At 51.5% G+C, this 21817-nt stretch overlaps 1 protein-coding gene across 1 annotated transcript; it reads right to left on the bottom strand.

The window, feature by feature from the left end:
- Window positions 1-1341: 1341 nt before the first annotated feature.
- Window positions 1342-21562, bottom strand: VARS2 (valyl-tRNA synthetase 2, mitochondrial). Its single transcript, XM_014527331.2, has 30 exons — window positions 21341-21562; window positions 20535-20853; window positions 19170-19251; window positions 18872-18972; window positions 18553-18674; window positions 18252-18318; window positions 15070-15167; window positions 14767-14848; window positions 14435-14554; window positions 14234-14345; window positions 13934-14022; window positions 12473-12563; window positions 12207-12334; window positions 11950-12053; window positions 11639-11720; window positions 11034-11110; window positions 10654-10741; window positions 10304-10409; window positions 9748-9818; window positions 9473-9598; window positions 9261-9365; window positions 8943-9011; window positions 8787-8865; window positions 8351-8478; window positions 7672-7824; window positions 6848-7057; window positions 6372-6483; window positions 3655-3836; window positions 2680-2835; window positions 1342-1936 (listed from the first exon to the last, which is right to left on the bottom strand). Exons 2-30 carry the CDS (start codon window positions 20766-20768, stop codon window positions 1832-1834), a joined length of 3279 nt encoding a protein of 1092 aa, XP_014382817.1. The 5' UTR covers window positions 20769-20853; window positions 21341-21562; the 3' UTR covers window positions 1342-1831.
- Window positions 21563-21817: the final 255 nt, after the last annotated feature.

Here is a 21817-nt window from a genome sequence, read left to right as displayed (position 1 = left end):
CCCAGGAGTCCTGGCTCCCACACTTGACCCATTGGACAAGAGTTAGAAGCTACTTTGTTTTTCTCCATCTCAGCTTCTTGGGTGAGAACCCCACAGTGCCAGGCCTGCACATGCTCACATTAAGAGCCTGACTGAGGGGTGGGGGCATGGGAGGAAGCACATAGCAGCCCAAGGTTACATAAAGGGTCAGTGGCAAAGCTGGAGAGTGAACCCTATTGTCACCTTTAAGCACAAACCCACTCTTCCCATTATGATCTGCTACAACTGCAATCACTCCTGTGAGTGGCACACGAAGCCCCACCAATTCCTTTACTGTACACATGCTCATATGCCCCTGAAGATTTACTGTGCTGTTCCTCCTCTAGCCTACGGCTCAGGACACCCAGGCTGCATCCAGAGGAGTGCAGACACATGGTATGTGGCACTGCAGATAGGTCTGCACCACAAATGCTACTTAGCAGCCTGGGGCCAGGTTTTTGACCCTGGGAGATCTTGGTGTCAAAAATATCCATGCCAAAAAAAAGTGGGGTGGTGCAGGTTGCGGCAGCGTGTGCCATTCAAAATCAGAGCCTGGCTGGCTGGAGCCACACTCTGGCTGCCAGCCAGGCTCCCTGGTGCATGAGCACCATGGGTGCTGCTCCCAGAGGCCCCAAGGTAAGGCTGCGGGGGCCAGAAAAACTGCTGGTCCCAGCCTCCCCTACCCCAGCCAGGGTAATTTGCCACATGCCATAGCGCACATGGCACAAGTGTTTCCTAGGGACAAGTAGCAGCAGCATAAGGTTTTCTGCTACTTGTCCCCGGGGAAACACGTTTCTGCTCAGGGAGACATGCCCTCACAGTCCATTCTCAGACCTGCCATTGACCCCCTAAAAGCCTTAACCAAGTCGCTGAACCAAACCTCCGTTTCCCCTAAAGTGGGGACTGGGAAGGGAACCCAAATCAACCCCAGCTCACAGCCCAAAGCCTCTCTCCAGTTGTATATCCTTTATGCTATATGAGAATGAAGTAGCAATGTACAGGACACAGACACACACACAGATGCTTAGCCTCCCCTTGGTAAGTTTTGCATTTGTTAATCTCTACAACTCTCAAGCTCTGTACAGCAATCGCTAACAAGTGAGACCCATACGTGGACATGAACACACACAGTGCATCAACCAAAGGAACACACACATCATCATCATCATCCCATCCACATCCTAACACTAGTAAAAAAAGGGACTGTGACACCTGCACTAGATGCCCAAATTTTGAAGGGGACCAAAATTACCCACAAGCTATCAGGAAGGGCCTGGCTTTCTTTGCAGCAAAGCCAGCACCACTGCAGATTAAATCTGCCCTGACTGAGTACAGCCTCTGCTTGGGTTTGTATGTCTCTATGTGGCCAGCAAAGACTGCTGCTCCATCAGCCAGGAATGTCACAAATCTGGCAACTCAGCTTTGTCTTTGTTCCAACTGCATGTGCAGGGGAGGGGGTCAGAGCTCAGGGGTTGGACCTGGAGTCTGTGGGTGAGAGGGAGTATGAGGTAGAAGCACAACCTAAAGAGGAAGCTTCTGCACAACATTTTATGCAATCAAAAACTGTCTTTACAACTTGTATATGGAGCGAGAGTGGCCCCTGATGGCCAGACCGGAGCAGCACACACCAGTGCTCTAATGCTAAAGCACCAAGTCTCACCCTCCAGCAGCTGTGACCTAGGGTCAAACCCCAGCCTGCTTCTCAGCCATGTTGCTCTTCAGCCACGCTGCCAGCCTTTGCTTCCCAATCACTCGAGTCCTTTCCACATCCAGCAACAGATCCTTCAGGTTGGTTCAGTAGCCCCATGATGCCTCATTTGTCAGTGGTCAAAGGATGGGTTCCTTGTGTGGCAGCCAAGCAGTGTAAGCGGTCCATGGCCTCATCCAGATTTGCAAGCTTCCTCTTAAGATTGGAGATCTATCAGGGAGGAAGAAGTGAAATCAGATGTTATCAACATCATGGGGTCACAACAGACACTCAGAGCCTTTGCCACTACTGACACATCCCCTACAGAATCTCTTGAGCCCCCGAAGCAGAAATACCCAGGTACACACACACACTCATCCACTGCAAGGACATGCACAAAACAAATGCACATGTACACACACGCCCTCTATATTTCCCCTCTGAAACCTCAATTCCTTATGGGTGAAGGAGGCTGAAAAAAGAGAAATGAAAACTGTTTGTGCACAAGAAACTGAGGAAGGATTCCAAAATTTTTCCTTGTTATTACAATTTTTTTTAATTGTTCCCCTTTTGAGCATTTTCTAAATGCAAATGAAGAAATGAAAAGCATTTCTTTTCAACAGATTTTTATTCCACCTGGTTTGCAAAGCACAGGGTAGCTCAGGGAAGAATATTTAAATTTTTTTTTTCTTGAAAGCTGGGTAAAAATAAAGAAGATTTAATTCTACTGAAAACACCATGAAAAATTTAGAGGCAAAAAGTTTGCTTTGAAAATATTCAGGCCCCAAAAGAATTTTAAAATATTGATGAAAAACACTTGTGGAGAATATGGATTAAACACTTTTTTTCAATTGTGCCTCATTGCAGATATGATCCCCACCCCCACCCAACAGCACCAGGAATCACTCATGGCTTCTCTTGTTCCCAAGTACAAACACACAGCCCCTTACACCCTTTCCCAGCCACTCTCACACCTTCATCCAATTCTCTGCCTGCGCTCCCTGGGAAACCTTCTCCTGATAGCTGGATGCCTGGGTCTGGGTCTGTGCCATGAGCTTTGAGAGCTGATGTTCCAGCTTCTGCTTCTGGGATGCCAGTTGGGTGAGCTTTACCTTGGGGTCAATCAGCGCCTGGGATTGTACAGGAGAGAACAGAAAAATGTTGAGAAGCCAGGTAAAATGGGTGGTAACCATGCCTCCCCCTTAATGGTGGTATTGAGTACCGCATCCTCATACTGGAGTGGAGAACAAGGACACGTACTCCAGGGTACAATCAATCCACAGACTCAATCTCTTTAAAGCACTCTTGCCAATGGCTGGATTTACCCCTCAGAGCAAGGGGAATCAGGCTCCAAGTAACCTAAATCCAGTTATGTCCCCCACTCCTGTCTTCTCCCTTATTCCTGGCCCCCTTCCACCTCAGACCTGAGGTCAGACATGCAGGTTAGAAACTCTTGCTGCCCCCTCCGTTGTCCTGTATCAGATGGATGAGCCCAGTTATGGCCCGCTACAGACCAATGAGCTCTAGGAGTCTCACCTGCCTCCTCCCTGCTACCACAGATCAGACCAATTGACTCATCCAGCCTTACATCTAGTGATCAGACCAGCAGGCCCATCTGGTCCAGGATCCTGCCTCTTATACTGGCCAATAACTGGATGCTACAGAGCAGGTTGGTGTTCAACCTTTCAGCCATGAGGGCTGGATGAGTAGCACAGGTCCCATCTACAGGCCAGATCCCATATGGGGTCAGAAAGCTGCCCACCCTACCCTTCCAACCTCCCCCACTGGGTGGATCACCACTGCTCCAGAGGAAAGCAAAACCTTTCCCACAACACACCTCAATGAGCTATACCATCCAATGAGGGGCAGAAGGTGATAAAGCTCCCTGAGCCTCACCCTGCCATCCCCAACACCTGCCCTGAAGCCTGGAGACTGTGCCTCGTTCTTACTTTCACATCCAGATAGACCTCAGTGTGGCCATTCACTCTGCTCCCTACCCAGCCTGTGAGAGGCTGTGCTTCTGAAGGGCACGAGAGAAGCTTCAGCGAACCAGCCTTGGATAAGGTCTGCAAAGGGTCCCGATACTCCTCATACACCACACGGGAAGCTGGGTTCAGGCACAGGAGGAACACTGCAGAAGAAAAAGAGATATCCCATCACCTAGTAAAGGAAGGCTGCTCCATTTTTAAATACATAGGGAGCATGAAAAAGGCCCCGGGTAATGTGGGTCCCCTGCAGGATATGCTTGGCAATCTGGTGGTCGCACCAGAGGAGAAAGCAGACCTCTTCAACAATTTCTTTGCCTTTATTTTCTTGTGCAGGGACTGGGACTCCCCTATCGAGATTCAGGACGGACTCAGGAGAAACTCCACCAAGCCTAGGGTCAGGGAGGACCAGGCTCGAGAACTTCCGGAGGGGCTGGATGTGTTCAAATCAGCAGGTCCAGTTGCTCTCCACCACAGGATGTTGAAGGAATTGGCAGGGGCTATCACGGGGCCCCTAGCACAGATTTACAAGCACTTGTGGTGCTCTGGCCAGGTGCCAGATGACTCGGAGGCCAATGTGGTCTCCATTTTCAAAAAAGGGAGAAGGGAAGACCCGGACAACTATAGACCCGTTAGTCTTACTTCGATCCTGGGAAAGCTCTTTGAGAAAAAATGGAAAATTATCCAGGACCATATCTGTGAAGGGGGATGATGCTCAGGGGCAACCAGCATGGCTTCACTGGGGGCAGGTCCTGTCAGACCAACCTGATTGCCTTCTATGATCAGGTCACAAAATCATTGGACGCAGGTGTCGCGGTGGATGTAGTCTTTCTGGACTTCAGGAAGGCCTTTGACACTGTCTCCCACCCCGTTCTCGTTAAAAAGCTAGGTGACTGTGGCATCGATGCCTACACAGTCAGATGGATTGCAAATTGGCTGGAGGGCCGCACCCAGAGAGGTAGTGAACGGGTCGTTTTCGACCTGGAAGGAAGTGGGCACTGGGGTCCCCCAGGGCTTGGTTCTTGGGCCCAAAGTGTTCAATTTCTTTATTAGCGACTTGGACAATGGGGTGAAAAGCAGCCTGTTTAAATTCGCAGACAACACCAAGATTTGGGGTGAGGTGGGCACACTAGAAGGGAAGGACAGATTACAGCAGGACCTAGACAGGTTACAGGGGTGGGCAAATGAAAATAGATGGGATTCAATACTAACAAGTGCAGGGTGCTGCACTTGGGCAGTAGGAACCAGCAGCATACCTACAGGCTGGGGAACTCTCTTCTCGAAAGCACGGTGGCAGAAAGAGATCTTGGAGTCATTACTGACTCCAAGATGAACATGGGCTGACAATGCAAGAACACAGTCAGTAGGGCTAACCGTACCTTGTCCTGCACAGATGCATCTCAAGCAGGGCCAAGGAGGTGATCCTCCCTATGCAACACTGGTCAGGCCGCAGGTGGAGTACTGCGTCCAATTCTGGGCACCGCACTTCAGGAGGGATGTGGACAGCATCGAGAGGGTCCAGAGGGCCACTCGCATGATCCAGGGACAGCAGGGCAGACCCTATGAGGAGAGGCTACGAGACCTTAACCTGTTCAGCCTTTGCAAGAGAAGACTGAGGGGGCATCTGGTGGCCATCTATAAACTTACTAGGGGGGGACCAGTGGAGTTTGGGAGAGACCTTGTTCCCCCGAGCGCCTCCCGGAGTAACAAGGAATAATGGCCATAAGTTGCTAGAGAGTAGGTTTAGACTAGACATCCAAAGGCACTATTTCACAGTCAGGGCGGCCAGGATCTGGAACCAGCTTCCAAGGGAAGTGGTGCTGGCTCCTACCCTGGGGTTCTTTAAGAGGAGGCTTGACGTTTACCTGGCTGGGGTCGTTTGAGCCCAGTTTTCTCTCCTGCCCAGGCAGGGGGTTGGACTAGAAGATCTACATGGTCCCTTCTGACCCTACATCTACATCTCCCAGTGTATGCTGGGAACTGTAGTCACCCCTGCGATGACCAAATTCATTGTACTGAAGGAAACAAGATGGGACTAGACTGACCTTGGTTGCCCAAGCCCTGCCAGAGCATGCTGGGAGCTGTAGCCAGGACTGGATACAGACATGGGTGAACCACCTGGGGCCCAGACAGAAAGGGGGCCCAAAAATGGTGAAAATAATTATTATTATTATTATCATTATCTCTGGTGAAGTGTGGCCTGATACTGAAAGTTCACCCGGGGCCACCAGGAGTCTAGGTACGGTGCTGGCTGTAGCCCCTACATGTAGCAACCAAAAGATGGAAATCGTCACCTCAGCAGCCAATGGGATGGCAGGCTGCCCACCCTAGGGTATTTTGAGAACTTGGCCATGCTGCTAGATTAGACAGAAAGTGATCAGAACCAGAGTGATGGCCAATGGCATGCCACTGACCCCAGGGCATTCTGGGAATTCATCTGCTCTCCATCCTGATAAGACTCAGTCTTAATGGAGGGGGGGAGCCATAAAAGTGGAGTTACCGCCGCACCAGTAACTAACAGGAATAATCCCAGTGCATTCTGGGAGCCATAGAGAAAGGAGTATCCAGTAGTATACAGGAACATAGCTTGCTGGGCTCTCAGTCCAACCAGCACTCAGTCCCCCATCGTTGGGCTGTTAAGTCTGGGCTACCTCTTGGAGGCAGACTTCCCTTTTGCTTACCAGGCAGCCATACATTTGTCAGCTGGTAGGTCATCTTCAGGTTACGCACTGTCTGGATGATTTTTTCCACCAACAGGAAATTGGCCTCTTCCTCAGGGTTATGCCAATGAGCCTGCACTGAGAAATGGGTGTTGCTTTCCCAGCTGACAAAACCAACCATCTATCCCTGTTGCCTGCCCCCACTTTCCACTGGTTTGCTTGGACGCTGTGAGCACCCCTAGTGACAAACCCCTGCCTCTGCTGGGATCAGGGCCCTGTTGTGCCAGACACTGCACAGACACAAAGGGAGAAACTCCCCTACCTCAGACAGCTCACTTCAAGTATATGTACAGAGGGTTTTTCCTCACAGTACACAGGGGGCTTGGAAATGCCAAGAGACCTGACCATGGCTGTACAGGGGACTAGTGGCAAAACTGGGAACTGAACCCAGATCTAACGGGTCCCAACCCCAAAACATCTTCACAGCAGACACCCACCAGCTGGTCAGCACAGGGGTAGCTGGCTACACAGACACTGGGAAAGGAGCCTGTATCCGGCTTAGGGAGTCGTTGCCACAGTTCCTCCGTCAGATAGGGCATGAAGGGTGAGAGAAGGCGCAGGCCAAGGTCAGTACAGGTGAGGAGAGTCTGGCAGGTCTGCAGGATCTGAAACTGGTCTCCACTACTCAGCACAGGCTTCACTGACTCCTGCCAAGTGGGGGAAAAAGAACCACAGACCAAAATGGAAATGCCCATATAGATACCAGCTATTGCAAGCTGGCTACCTTGGACTGTGTTACACAGGTGAATGGATGAGCAAATTGGGTTGGTGGAGCTCAATAGGCTGCATTGGGCAAGGGGGATGGATGGCTGTTTGAGTGCACACCTGGATGGCTATGTTGGGCTGGGTTAAGCCAAATGGACAGCTGAGTGGGTGGATGGATGGATGGACTACACTCAGTTGCACAGGATGGATGCATGGAATAAGTAGCACGAGGGAATGAACGCAAGAAAGTGGCACATTGAAGCTGGTATCTCACTTTCTCCTGACAAGTTACCAGCGTCCAGGTCCACCACAAACACAGCTGTGCTGGTGAATCGCAACCCCACCTGACACCTCCTCCTTTGCTCTCCAAGCCCTGGGCTCTAACACTTGAACAGTTCTACAGATGCCATTCCACCCTGACCTGCTTATTCCCCAGACTTCTCATGACTACATTGTTTATGAACACATGGAAACTAGGTCAAGAGCTAGGAAACCTCACAACACTGCTCTTGGAGGGCAGGATTTGAACCCATACCAGCAGGGAACACACACTCACCAGGTACACGCTGCAGAATTTGTTCAACCAGAAGCTGTGGATAGCAGAGATGATGCAATGGAACTCGTACTCGCCAAACCACTGGTCACAGTATGCAACCGTGTTGTAGAGATGGCTCAGTATCCACCGCTCCATCGGGGAGCAGGGGAAGACCTGGGTGGCAGAGGCACAAGGCAAGGGATTGGACCCCTTCCAGGGTAGAGGGAAATCTTTACTGCTCATGGCTGCCTGCTAGAAGAACCATTTGCTCCCAAAGGAATCCACTAGCATCCAGTGCTCTTGCCTCCCCAGTATACAGTGCCCAGCAGTACCACCCATGACCAGGGGAGGACACAAGATGCAAGCTACTCCACACATCACACCCCCCTGCAATAGCACCCATCCCCACCAGTGGGAGCAACTGATGTCCTTCTGCTCCCCACTGGACTGTGCACCATGCAGTACTATCCAGCCATAGTGCAGGCAAGATGACCCAGTATCCCCCTCAAGTCCTTGCCACACACTATCATCCATACTGGGCAGAAACAGCCATGTTTACCTATTCAGCTGGACCCCTGCAGTACTGCCCACACTCAGCAGAGAGCACAAGAAGCAATCCTGTTTATGCTCCATGTCACCCGCTGCAGCACCTCCCCCCGCCCTGCCCTGCCCTGCCCCACCCAGCAGAGGTAACCATTACCTGACTGGGGGCCTGCGGGGTAAACCCCTCTCCTAGGGCCCTCATCGTGAATTTGACAGCATTCCACACCTTGTTGCAGAAGTGACGGGAGCTCAGCACCACATCCACATCCAGGTTAATGTCATCCCCTAGGGGCAACACAGAGGGGTAAAGGCCTCAGCCAGTACCACTGTCATGAGTCTGGATCGGAGCTGGCATCCCCTGGAGATTAAAGACCCTTTGTCCCATTCCCTGAGCCGGGCAGTAACCCCACAGATTGGAACTGGAACTCTGTAGGGGTAAAAGACCCTGTGTCCTACTCACCCCCAGCCTGGGGCTCCATCAGAGCCCATGCCCAAGAGAGGCAAAAGGCCCTACAGCCCATTCCCCACCCTGCTCTAGGGCTGGTGCCTCCTGTGAGAAGAATGCCCCAGAAGCCAGATGAACCCACTCTTACCTCGGACATTGTGGGAGCACAGTGCAAATCTGAGTGCGTCGGTGCCACATTCGGGGATGCCCTGTGGAAAATCTCGCTTCTACAGCGGAATAGAAAAGGAAGTCAAAGGTGGGAGGGAGCCGACTGCTAGGAATCAGGGGAAAGAGAAAGACCCACCTGTCCCTCTGCAGCAATGGCAGCTTCCAGGGGATCCAGATGCCCACCCTGCAGCCTCCCCTGCAGGTCCTGTACCAAGGAGAGAGAGATTAGGGGCAGACCTGATATGGAAGGATGCGCTATTGTGAAGTATATCACACATGCATTATTATCGTCTCTTTTCAGGAGGTGCTGGGCTGGTTTGTTACTGATAGGTCTCTTTGGGGTGGGGGAGAGGGGTTGTAGAGATTGGTGTGTTATTTTACGGTCTCTTGCCACAAGGAAAGTACAGAAGTGTTTAAGGACTGAGCATGTATGCATGTCTGTGAAGAGTGGTACCTGCAGCGTGGCCCCATGAATGAAATCCAGGGGGTCAATCACATTCCCCAGTGATTTACTCATCTTCCTCCCATGTGCATCATGGACAATGGAGTGGAGGAAAACCTGGGAAGGGGCAGAGAGAAATAAATGAATAAATCAACCATGTCAGCAACTAAGCCAATATCCGTCACTCCTGACCCCTAACCCCCTGCTCCCACCAGTACACCCACCTGAGAGAACGGCAGCTTTCCCATGAGTTGCTGCCCCAGCATCACCATCCGAGCCACCCAGAAGAAAAGCAGGTCGCTCCCCGTCTCCAGGAGGCTGTTGGGATAGAAGTTCTGGAGGTCGCTGGTCTGGGGAGAGGACCAGTGTCAGTCACTCGACCCTATATGGACCAAAGGGCCTTCTACCTTGGCCCTTCTACCTCAGCCTCCAAATGTCCCAGTATAGACGCACCATCCCCAATAGCCCCTGCCTGTCCCATCACACCCGTGTCACTCACCTGGTGGGGCCAGCCTAGTGCCGCAAAAGGGAAGAGTGCAGAAGAGAACCAGGTGTCCAGCACATCGGGATCTGGAAACATGGAGCACAGATCATCAGCCCATGGGCCTCTGGCTCAGCTGGAGAACAGGTGCCCTAAGGGGAGGCAGCTCACTGGAGACCTAAGCAACATCACACTATGCCTCTAAGGGGCTAGTGACTTTGTTTACCTCTGGGCATTTCACCTGTCCCCATTAGGGTGACTGCCCTGGCTCTGTAACAAGCTGAAATTGGAGGCAACATCTTAAGGTTTATACCTCCCTCCCCTGCTCCCCAGGACATCTAAACCTTGCACCCACCTCTTCTCAAAACTGACACTGGGGTCTACCCTGGAAAAAAACGAGCATGAGACCCCTGGAAGAAACCAAGCATGATGGGTAAAGGACTGGGCAAATACAAATTGAGTACTGCACTCCCTAGCACTACTTCCTAAGCAGATGTGAGAGGCAGAAGTGGGGAGGTGAGATTCAGCTCTGATTGTGATTGTTGGGACCACATGGGTCCTCTTCTGTTTTTACCTCTCACCAACTCCACTTCCTCTTCTGGTTTCCCCAGAATCCCTGCTGCTTTCTTGCGGGCTTCAGCCTCTGTCCTGCCCACTACCCACAATGCACCATTCTCATCCTAAGAAACAAAGGGGGAAAAGTTTTAATGTCAAGAGTCAAGTAAAGTACCCCTGTCTGGATAGTTGGGATTTTTTTCCACAGCCAACCCTCCCCACCACCCCATTGCTTATAGTGCTGCCCTGCTAGCAGAGGCCAGAGATGAGACCACTGCACCTGCCCCCAACTCCCCACAGCACTGAAGTGGTCAGGATCTCCCCATAGCCAAGTATCTGCAGCCAATGACATTCCAGAAAGGGGTTTACCTTCTCCAAGCCACGTGACTGTGTAACGGGCACCTGGTAGGCTGGAATTTGATGGCCCCACCACAGCTGTCGGGAAATACACCAATCACTACAAGTAGAAAAAAAAAGTCAACTAAGCCACTGATGTTGTTTCACGTCAGGTTAGTCCTTCTGCTGCTTCATAGATGGACTGTCCCCTTAGAGGCTGTGACCAAGCAATGCTGCCCAAGCAGTTTATTTGCCAGTGTATTCTTGCAGGGATGCTCAAAACTAGACAGAGACAAGCTCTGTGGCAAAGGACAGAATGGAAGACCTGGGAGTTAGAAATCCTGGGTTCTCTCCCAAATCAGGAAGTAGAGTGGAGTCCAGTGGTTAGAAAAAGTTTCAGGAAGCCTCCTCACCTGATGTTGGAAAGCCAAGTGCTCCAGTTCTTCTCGTGAAATTTTGGGGTGAATTTCAGATGCCCTGATGCCACAGCCTGAGAGGACAAAGAGTGAAGATGTAATGCAACTTGGAGAGCAGAACAACCACGAGAGAAGACAGAACAGAAGTCAGTGCAGCTCCCAGACTTGGAGCGGATTTGCTCAGAGGAGAGCCTCAGTATCCCATTCTTGCTAAATATGAGATTCAAGAATCCTCATAGAGACCCATCCACCTATCCCAAATCAGAAATGTCAGCTAAAGGCTGCAAATCAAAGTTCTGCCCTGCCCGGTATGAAGGCAACTTCCTGGCTTAAGTGAAAAATCAGACTCAGATGAATTAATAGCTGGAGCAGGAAGAAGCCAAGGGTCAAGGACTCCTGGGTTCTAGTCCCAGCTCTGGGAAGCCAGTGGGATGGAGGGGGTTATATAAGAAACAGGGAACAGAGCCTCTTGGGTCCTATCCCATGCTCCAGGAGAGGAGTGAGGCTCAAAGGCTAGAGCAGGGCTGGGATGGGAGTCAGTACACCCATGCTGAGTGATAGTCATAGGAATTTTCAGTCAAGGGACCATTACCACTACTCACATCTAGGGCCCTCTGGGCCATACCCTCACACCGCAGAAACCACTGGCTCTTCAACAGGTACTCGACCACATCCCCGGAGCGACTGTGTGACAGAAAAAAAATACAGACCTGCTTGCTATATTCTGGCATATCCCATGTCCATTCCCTATAGCACAACACCCCTCTAGCTCCCAAGGGGGTACTGGGGTCAATACTAACTGTGAGAGGAGAGCACCCCTTATCAAGACCTCTGCCCTTATCCATGTAGCACAATGCCCACCTTGGCTTGATATAGGGTACAACAGCACTTACAGGTTAAAAGGATGCATTACCTACAGAGGGGCAGCACCATGGCATGGCCCTTCATGCTCCGGAGCAGGCCTTTCTTCTTCAAGGCAGACACTACTTTGTCACGGGCCAGAAAGCGATTCAGCCCCTGGCAGGGAACAAACCAGCAAGAGTAAAGCAGGGAGGTGGTGGGTCATAACTGAGAGGCACCAGCATGGGCCTGTGTGTCAAAATTATGGGGCACCAGCACATGAACCAGGATGGCAGGGTGCTATGGGCCAGGGGTAAGGGGCACTCTCACCTGTAGCCAGTCCCCACACTCAGCTGTCATGGAGCCGTCCTCCCCGATCACAGAGATGAGGGGAAGCCCATGCACCTTGCCCAGCTCATAGTCAGCACGGCTGTGGGCTGGGGTCACCTTCACAGCCCCTGGAGGGGATGAAATGAAGAGGAAAGACTACTGAACTGATATCTTGATGCCATTGCCAGCACCAACACCAACACCCACTCCCACTTTGCCCAGAACCCTGCCTCCAGAGCCCACAGGGTAGGAGGCTTGATGCTCACCTGTCTCCATGTCTTGCTCTACCATGGGATCTACAATGATGGGCAAGAGGCGCCCAGTGAATGGGTGCTGAACCATTTTCCCATGGAGATGCTGCCAAAATAAAGGGATGTCAAGCCAAGATCCATTGCTCTCCGTCACCTCCACAGGTGCCACAATCCCCAAAGTCATGACCCACTTCTCCCACAAAGAAACCCCATCCCACCATCATGGCTACAATTAACTTCTCCCAGAGATATCCCCTATATCCATGGCTATGCTTCCACTTCTTCTACAAAGAGATCTGTGCCCCTTGTCTCCGTGACTATGACCCTCCTTCCATGGAGACCCCACTCCTATGTTTGCATGGCTAGTAACCCACCTGTGTCTCTTAGGAGACATGAGTCTGCCTCCATGATGAGGAGTTCTCACCTTTCTACCCTCCCACAACAGCACATCCCTGCTGGTATGGAGAAGGGAATCCTCTCCTGCTGTCAACCCTGGCCATTTTCAAAGGGCCCAAGCCAAGCTGCAGAATTGTAGCTAAAGCAGAGAGCCCCAAAACCTGTTTCTTAGCAAACAGAGTGATGAGGGCTCTTTTCACATGTTACACTTAGCCTGGTCATCCAAGTATGGAAGCAATCAATGCATCCCATTAAACCAGTTCAATCAGAGCTGTGCTGTGGCTCAGACATCAGGGGATGAGTCAGCATTCAGCCCCGTGTCCCACAGCAGGTAAGTGGGTGGGGAGTGCTTGTGTCCACACTTTGGGGACTCCGGAGGGGTGGGTGACTTGTGACTGAGGGCATTTGCACTTTCCTGTTTTCCCTGCTTTCTTAAAGATGAGTTTGATAAAACTTCTATAGCCTGCAAGTGACCAGTCTGCTTGCCTGAGCTGGGGTGCGTATATGGGGGAGGGAAGTGATTGGATATGCAGAGGGAATGAGGGTACAGCTGGCTGTTAGAAAGATAGCTTCTATTGAACAAGCAGAGCCAGGGAGCTCCTTGATAAAAAAGTGCCAACAAAACAGGCAGTGTTCTGGCCGCATACCAGAAGTGGCTGGTTGTAGCCACTGGGGGAGGGAAGGAGAGTGGGGCACTGAGGGAGGTGTTGAGGAACAATGCAGTGTGGGATGTCTGGAAGGGCAAACTCATGCCACGCAACAGCTAGTGTCTATGTAGAATACTGGCCTGGTTCATAGTGATTTGGCTCAAGAGGGCTTGATTTTCCAGGTACACTTTTGATCCATTCCAGGCAGCTCTACCCTGGTTTAACAGGCTTGTAAATCTAACTACTTAAGGTTTAAACTGCGTTTAAATAAGTCTACGTGTTACGTGTGTCCATACCCCTAAAAACTGCCTTGATCTAGAGGCTCCACCATCCAGCAATATGGAGATGACCTCCCACCTAAGCGTGTCCCCACTCTGCACCCTAAAGGACCCCCCACCAAGGGGTCAACATGGATCCCTTTCTTTGCACCTACCAAGTACCGTGGGTCATTAGGATGGACAGCTACTGCCACGTCCCCTAGCATAGTCTCTGGACGGGTTGTGGCAACGGCAAGCTCCTGGTCTTTCTCCAGCACAGACATGGAAAGAAGAGAGCAGAAAGCAGGGAAAGTCACGTACCAAATTATAATTAGAAATGCAGGTGCTTATGGGGTGTAGCAGCTGGGTCACAGACAGATCATTTGCCCAGCACTGAGGGGCAGCTGAGCCAAAGCTAGGTGGCAATGTCACAAGGGGCTCAACCCCTCCCAATCCTACTCAGCCTGGATACTTACCCTCCTCTCCTTCCACTTTGTAGGCAAAGGTGACCATGACCCCAAAGGGCACTGCGGCTGGACAGCCTGGCACAGACAGCATTGTGCGGCCTTGGAGCTGCCGGTTTTCCACCTGTCGGGGAAACAGCTGTGAGGGCTGGGGAGAAGAGGGCACAAGAGACCCTCCCCTAACCCCCAGCATGGTCCTGACCCTGCACTCACCTCTATGTCAGAGATGGCTGAGCGCAAGGCACATGACCAGTTCACCAAGCGCTGTGCTCGATACACCAGTCCATCCTCATGCAATCGCACAAATGCCTCTGTCACCGCCTCTGAGAACCCCTGTGCATGAGGAAGAAAGAGCAGAGAGTTTGGTAAGGGTCTCAAGGGGACTCCATTAGCTCCCACACCCCTCTCAGACCTGGGGAGAGGACCTAGGAGTAAAGGCTCCCAGCCCCTCTGCTTAACTCCACTCCCAGCTCCCCCGGAGCTGGGAACAGAGCTCAGGAGTCCTGGATCACAGTCGGTACTATCTTTGCATTTCAGACACTCACAGAATCCATAGTGAAGCAAGCTCGGTCCCAGTCCAGAGATGCCCCCAGAGCCTTGAGCTGCTGGAAAATCTCATTTCCTTTCCTAGGTAGAGGTGGGTACACTGGTTATAGCACCGAGTAAAACATATGAGTTCCCCTACTGAGTCCCCACACCACTCCCTGCAGTACAGTGCCCCAAAATACCACACTGGGGTAAGCAATGACTGCAAGGGAAGATGCTCCCCAATCCCCACAGCACAACACTCCCTAGTGCCAGCCAGGACCAGCTCTCCCTCAGGGTGCTGAGACCTGGTGTCTACTCACTCCTCTTTCCACTTCCAGACCTCAGAGAAGAACTCCCCTCGTGTCAGGTCCTGCCGCCGGGCTCCCCGCTCTTTCCAGATCCTGCTCTCTTCCCCCGCCTGCCAGAGAAGAGAGTAAATAGAGACACCAACCCATGTCTAACCACCTGCCCTCCCCTCCAGTGGGCCCTGCCTAGCAAGCACCCAGCCTTATCCACATGTGGAAGACGAATGGCAATGTGTAGGGGGATCCATAGGCACCCCTTGAGAGCACTGGTGCACCCCCTGACAGGCAGCTTTCCCCGCTTAGGCAACGGGCGGGGGGGCAGGTGAGAGCACCAGTACACCCCCTGCGAGCACCGGCCAGGGTATGGGGGTGCCAGAAGTGCCGCTGACATTTCCAGGAGTGCCACTCACGCTTCCTGGTCAGCAAGATTGGCCACAGGGGCACCCCGTCACTGACTGGACACTGGGGAGGCATGTGCCCCCCACGATTCAGGCGGCAGCAGTCACCCCTGTGGAAGACTAAGGGGGAACTGATTTACATTTGCATGGCTGCTTTGTTTTTGAGATGGGTGGCCAGCCCTGCTCTACCCCACTGGACCTAGAAAGGATGGGAGCAGCAATTCTTAAAACCTAGGCAGGTGCCAGAATAGCTGTTTTAGGCAGTCAGTTGGTTTCTGCATGGCTCAATAGTTACTTGGATGTAAAAAAAGGGGGTGTGAGTAAAATCTTTGGAGAGGACCAGTGAGAGTGACCCACATCCAGTGAAGGTTTGGTAATGCAGGATGTTGTATAGGCCTTGCTGTCTACATGATTGTATGTCTGTAATCACCTGAATGAATGGGTGTTGGCTGGTAAAAATCTTAGTTGTAAGAGTTAATAGATGCCCTATATTTTCTGCCACTCCAACATCCCTTCCTTTTAGAGTGCTATTTTGATATCCCTGGATCAGTACAGGAGAAATGGAGTCAATACCCTTCAATCAGCAAAGGCAATAGGTCAGCCCAAACCACGATGAAAAACCTTTGGTTGCAGCCATTTTGGACACTGGTGAGGACAGCTAGCCTGTGCCCTCCAAGAGGGTGAAACAACGGGGGCATTTCTGTAGGATCGCTTATCAAGCCACAGGAGGCTGATATACAACATAGGCCAACCTTTTAAAGATTTTCGAGGGACTATGAAGACAATGTTTTACTGTTAGAAAGGTGGTGTGTATGCAGAGGCTGAGGATCTGCTGTTAGCTCCTTGATGACAAAAGAGAAGAGCTGAGAAGAGTGTAGGTGATACAAAGAACAAGTGAAGAGGAAAAGGGCTCTCCATACTGAGGCAAAGCAAAGCAACTGGGTCACTCCCCATGGGAGGACTGTGCTGGATCCAAAAGAAAAGAAGCTGGTTTTTGGGAAGCTATTCCTAAGTTACAGTTGGAGAAGCTGGACAAAAGGCAAAGAGCGGATGAAACCTGAAAGGGCACGAGGACAACTGAACCACGATCAGCGAGTAGTGCCAGGTTCCCACGGCTGAATGTAAGGGGAAGCTTGATCCTCAGGTAGGGTGATGGAACCATGGTGCCATCGTCCTGTTTGAGGAGGGACGATGTGGAGGAAGGTCCCAATTTGTCCCCTTTCAACTACAATTACAAACAGAGCATGGACATACCAGGCTTTGGCACCAGCCAACTAGCCACTAAGGCCTAGTAGTAACTCAGAAGCTGAAGGAAACATTAGGAGCCAATAGTCCCAAACTGCTATGCTCCACAGGAGCTGCAGTGCAAAGCTCATTAAAGGTGCCAGGTCCCAGCGAGCCTCAGGACAAGGGGCAACTGCAGGGTCCAAGCCTTCCTTACCCTGATCCTCAGGATTGGGCTGGAGGAATCCCTGAACTGAACTAAGTCTGGAGCCTCCTGGTGCCAGCTCCTGACGCTCAGCTGAACTTGGAATCTGAAATGGGGCAGTCCCAGGATCTTGGTCCCAAACCTAGCTGCCCCCTACTCTATCCCAGGAGGCACCCTGGGTCTCAGGTGTTGGATGCCACTTTAAATGAGTACACAGCTGGGGATGGGAGAGTTTCCCCTGTTCTCCACTGAATTTGTTGGGTTCCTCTTTGATCTGGCACACGCAGCAGGAAATTCCATTATCCCCAGTTGCACCATGGGGGCCACTGTGAGCCTGACAAAAATAAGGCCTGCCAGGGGCCTGTCTCTACATTGTGTGCTGTGCTATCTTAGGTTGTGTTGATGTATTTTTGTTTAATCTCCTAAATCAGGTGTGGCCAACCTGCAGCACAAGAGTCATGGGCAGCCACTGTGCTTGGCACCTGCCAAATCAGGGAGCGGACAGACAGCAGACCAGCTGACAGATCTACAGAGCAGCAGACTGGGCAGAGAAAAGTGCCCATGGCATGGGGCTAATTTTTGGCATTCCTCCCAGAAAGGCTGGCCTCCACTGTCCTAGATAAACTGTAAGAACAAGGATAGAGATGATAAATGAAAAGTGAAAAGAAAACAGGAAGGTCATAAGTGACATTCGTAGCTGGTGAAAGGAGGAAATAAAAATTCTTCCTTCTGAAAACGTTAATTTTCATGAGGATGTCAAATCCCAGATAAAACTGGTACTTTCTAGGGCCACAGAATTGATTTAGTTCAGTTCCCCCAAATCTCAGTAAAACAAAGACATTTAAATGTACCAATCAAAGTGCATTTGTCAGTGCAAACCAAGAATAAATATGAAATATGGACTGGAGGGAAGATCAGAGAAATCAAGAAACCCAAGAAAACCTGCTGCCAGTCTCTGTGCCACCCGCCTCCTCCTTCCTGAGTCTGCCCAAGTAGTACAGTTCAGAATCTGTCAGGAGCAGGCAATTATTTTGGGCGGAGGGCTGCTTACTGAGTTTTGGCAAGCCATCGAGGGCCGCATGACTGGCAGCCATGGGGCAGATAAAAATTAAATTTTTATAATTTTTAGGGGCCCCGCAGGCCGTATAAAATGGCATGGCGGGCCACATCTGACCTGCGGGCTGCATTTTGCCTGCCCCGATCTATATTGTGCTGTTGTAGTTAGCCAGATGGACACTGGGATATATTTTTACTCTTGAGGTTTTGGGATGTAAACAATAACAGCTGAAGTTGCAGACCTGCCCCTTGCCTATATGATCAGTAGCCAGCCTACTAATACATCTGGAATCCAGATAATTACTGCATCTTACCTGAGTGGCGATTCCAGCATGATCTGATCCTGGCACCCACAGCACTGTATCACCACGCATCCTATGCCTGCAAAACAAACACACACACAAAATACTGACAGCCACCTGCATCCCATTCACTGCAAACCTGCTCTGGCATCTGATCAGAGCCAGCATCCCAGATGGGAAAGACCCCAGGCATCATACCTCACTGCCCAACCCAAATTAACCAATTCCTCCAGCCTGAGTCAGGCTGAAGCCATCATGCCCTAGAGGGAAAAGGTCCCAGACTCGTCCGCTGCCCCCTGGAACCATTACTCACCACCGTACCAATGCGTCCTCAATGGCGACAGTGAGGGCGTGACCCAGGTGCAGGGACCCAGTGACATTAGGTGGGGGGATGCAGAGGGAAAAGGTCTCTGCTTTCCTCTGAGGCTGCTGGCTCTGAGACATAAAGAAAGTGTGTGTTAAGCAGTACCTCTAGCACCCAGTGGAGCACTGGCCCAGCACCGACAGAGGGAAGAGCACAATATTGAACCCCTGCTCCTCAACTTCCTGCTGCACAGTACTCCCAGTACCATACTGAGCTCTTTTACAGCTCATCTTGAGGGTGGGGCTTGGAACTGAGGGGATATTTTCACCTGATACTCTGGTTTGAAGAAGCCTTCCTTCTCCCACCACGAATACCACGCAGCTTCTACATAGCGGGGACTGTAGGACGCTGGCAGGGGCACTGACGTATCTGTGGTAAGAGCAAAATATGGTTAGCCCTGAAGACAAATGTCTCTAACAACCTCTCTCTAGAGGCAGTGTCAATGTCTGGCTTAGGGAGCAGGGACAGACAGGAAGGTTGCTCCAGGATGTACCTGCGTGACAGGGGATGCCTATACCAGAAGGGGACTTGAGGGGGCACAAGGAATGACATTTTCCCCAGTGTACCTTTTTTCTGACCGGGTGCAGTGGGGATGTCATACAAAACCACATCTTTTGGTACCCATGCCTTAGACCGCCTCTGAGGCACCTGGGAAAGAGAAAAAGCAAAGAGGATGCTGAGAGAGAAATCAGTATCCATCTCCATATAAACTACCCCACAGCTATTTAACAAAGTGCAGCTATTTACTGTGTTGACGATTATAAAGGCTATTTATACAGGGGGCGGTCAGTGCTGGAATGCAGGTTGGGGTAGGGTAGCTGGTTAACTGGTGCCCAGCACCACACAACACGGTAACAGGAAAGGACAGAACAGCCCTCTAGCCCAGGCCTGCAGATCCTGTGTGTTAAAAAGCCTGAGCAAAATACTCAAATTCCCTGAGCATCAAGGTTCCCTCTTGTCAGCCCTTCCCTCCTGAGCATTCATAATTTCCCCAACTGTAAGCACAAGAACGGCACCAGTAACATTTCTATAGCACCTCACTCTCAACCACTGACTCAGCTTCACTTTACTCCATCCGTAGCACCACAAAACCATGGGGACCCCCTAGTAAATCTCCTTCGGGCCTTGGCCAAACTGTCCTTCTATGAGATCAGGACGGAGATGCTGGCTAGAGGGGACCTGGGCAACTGTGAGGCTCTTTCTTTCCTTTCTGTGGACTTAGGAGCAGAATTTCACTAGATGAAGTCCACTGGCTCCCTAAATGCCACCGAGGAGCAGTGGGTGCTGGCTGGGACTCTTTGCTCCGTATCTTTCCCTGGCACTTGGTTACTGACCTGTAACCTTCCCTTACCTCCCTGTTTTTAAACCTGTCATCCCAAACACTTGCTGCGTACCTAGTGACCTCTCTTTAGCTGATAAGGATGGTCTGACATTCCTGGTGGGCCTCATCCTGCTGTCACGGTGCAGCAAATAGGTCTGTCTTTCCTTGCTTATGAGCTAATGGCAAAACAGATGACAAAGTAGGGAGACTAAGTCCTAGGAGGGCTCCACCCAAGGAAAAGAAATAGGAAGAGCTCCACCACATAGAGCCATTCTAGGAATCAGCCCGTCCACTACTTGTCTCTCTCATGCTTTCTGCTTGCTGCCACCTCGAGGTAATGTAGATGGAGAGGGGCAGTTTGTGCGGCTTGGGCAGGTAGAGGAGGATATTTAGGGTGGCTGAAGAACAGAGATGCAGACCCGTCCTCAGTCTTAGCAAAGATGTGGCACTTGGGGCAGAGGTGACTGAGAATGACAGAGCCCTAATCCTGCTCCCTTAGCACAGCTCTCCCAGTACTGCAGTGGGGCACTGGGCTCAGCACTGGCTGTGAGGGGACTGCACCAGCTAGAGAGCCCCTACACCTTCTCCCCAGTAACCCAGGAGCCCCTACCACTGACTTCTGAGCCACTCCAGCCTCAATAGACTCCAGTCTCTTGCGCTGCCTCTTCTGCTTCTCTGCCTTGTTTTTCAGCTGGGTCCAGTTCTGTGCTGAGACCCTGGAATCGGATGAAGCTCTCCATCCAGGTGGGACGGCCCAGGGCCCAGGTCTGGTCCAAAGCTGAAGCAGCTGGTGGAGGGAGCTCAGACACCGACTCCTGATGGATCCATCCCTTTTCAGCAGCATGTTTAGGAGCAGGCAGGTCCAGCTGCCAGCTGAAGCCCATCAAGGGGAAGGGGCCCCTTTGTCTGGCGTGACACAGAGGAGGGACCTGCAGAGTGCAACACAGAACAATGCAACCTGCCTCTCGCTCCGCCAGCGCCATACATAAAGGGCTTGATGCTGGACAAAGAACAGACTGGGCACAGGCAGCACAACACAGAGCACGTGCAACTCCACATGCAACCCAGGGGTACCAGCTCCCTGCTGCCCTACTGCACTGGACCCCACTTTCCTCCTGGGGAAACTGGCAAGGCAGATGCAAGTTTCTGTGTCTATGTCTGTACCTGATACAGGGACATTTTTTAAGGAGTATTTTTCTTTCTCCTTATTTGTCCCCTCTGAGGCCGGATATGGAAGAATTAGAAGTCTGGGGCAAATACTGACAGGACACTTTTTGCATGGAGGCTTCCCCAGAGGGAAGTATGAAAGGACTGTGCAACTCTTGCTCACAAGGAGGATGTTCCCACCGCCCCCCCCCCCGTCCCCTTTTCAAAAGCCTAACAAGTCCCAAGATTTTCCAAACTGAGCTTCTTTACCTTTGTTTAAAAGGTTAAAAACAGCTCATGCCAATCCCAGCACCCTGCAGGCCTACAGACCCTGCCTTGAGATGCCACAGGCTTCTGGTGCTTCCTTCCTGGGCAGGTAGAGCAGTTCTGGGCTCGGGAATCATCCTGCTCCCGGCTCCAGCTCCAACTCTGGTGCAGTTGATCACAGTTCTAAGGGAAAGGGGTTGCCCTGGCTTGCCTCACAGCCATGCCCAGCAGCCCACATGTGGACAGCTGTGTGTGTGTGTGTGTGTGTGTGTGTGAACATGTGCATGTATGTTTGTGCATGTGTATGAGTGCATGCATGTCTATATGTGTCCATGTGTGCATGTGCACGAGTGTGCATGCATGTGTGAAGGTATCCATGCATGGATGTGCCCATAGGTGACTGGTAGGGGGACATGGGGGGGGGGCATATGGCCAGATATGCATGTGCGTGTGTACAAGTTTGAATGTGTCCATGTGCGG

The sequence above is a fragment of the Alligator sinensis genome, unplaced genomic scaffold, assembly GCF_000455745.1.
Source record: "Alligator sinensis unplaced genomic scaffold, ASM45574v1 scaffold979_1, whole genome shotgun sequence".
Classification (NCBI taxonomy): domain Eukaryota; kingdom Metazoa; phylum Chordata; order Crocodylia; family Alligatoridae; genus Alligator; species Alligator sinensis.
The sequence above is the reverse complement of the archived record's forward strand: the minus strand, read 5'-3'. Positions and strand labels throughout refer to the sequence as shown.

Bases quoted from the DNA above. Each gene is read 5' to 3' on its own strand.
- VARS2 (XM_014527331.2), bottom strand. From the start codon at position 20,768: ATGCTGCTGAAAAGGGATGGATCCATCAGGAGTCGGTGTCTGAGCTCC. The intron at 18,675-18,871 runs GTGAAAATATCC...TTTATGTCTCAG, and splicing joins TCTTCAAACCAGAGTATCAG to AGCCAGCAGCCTCAGAGGAA. The intron at 8,479-8,786 runs GTAAGAGTGGGT...TGTTGCCCCTAG, and splicing joins GTGCTCCCACAATGTCCGAG to GGGATGACATTAACCTGGAT.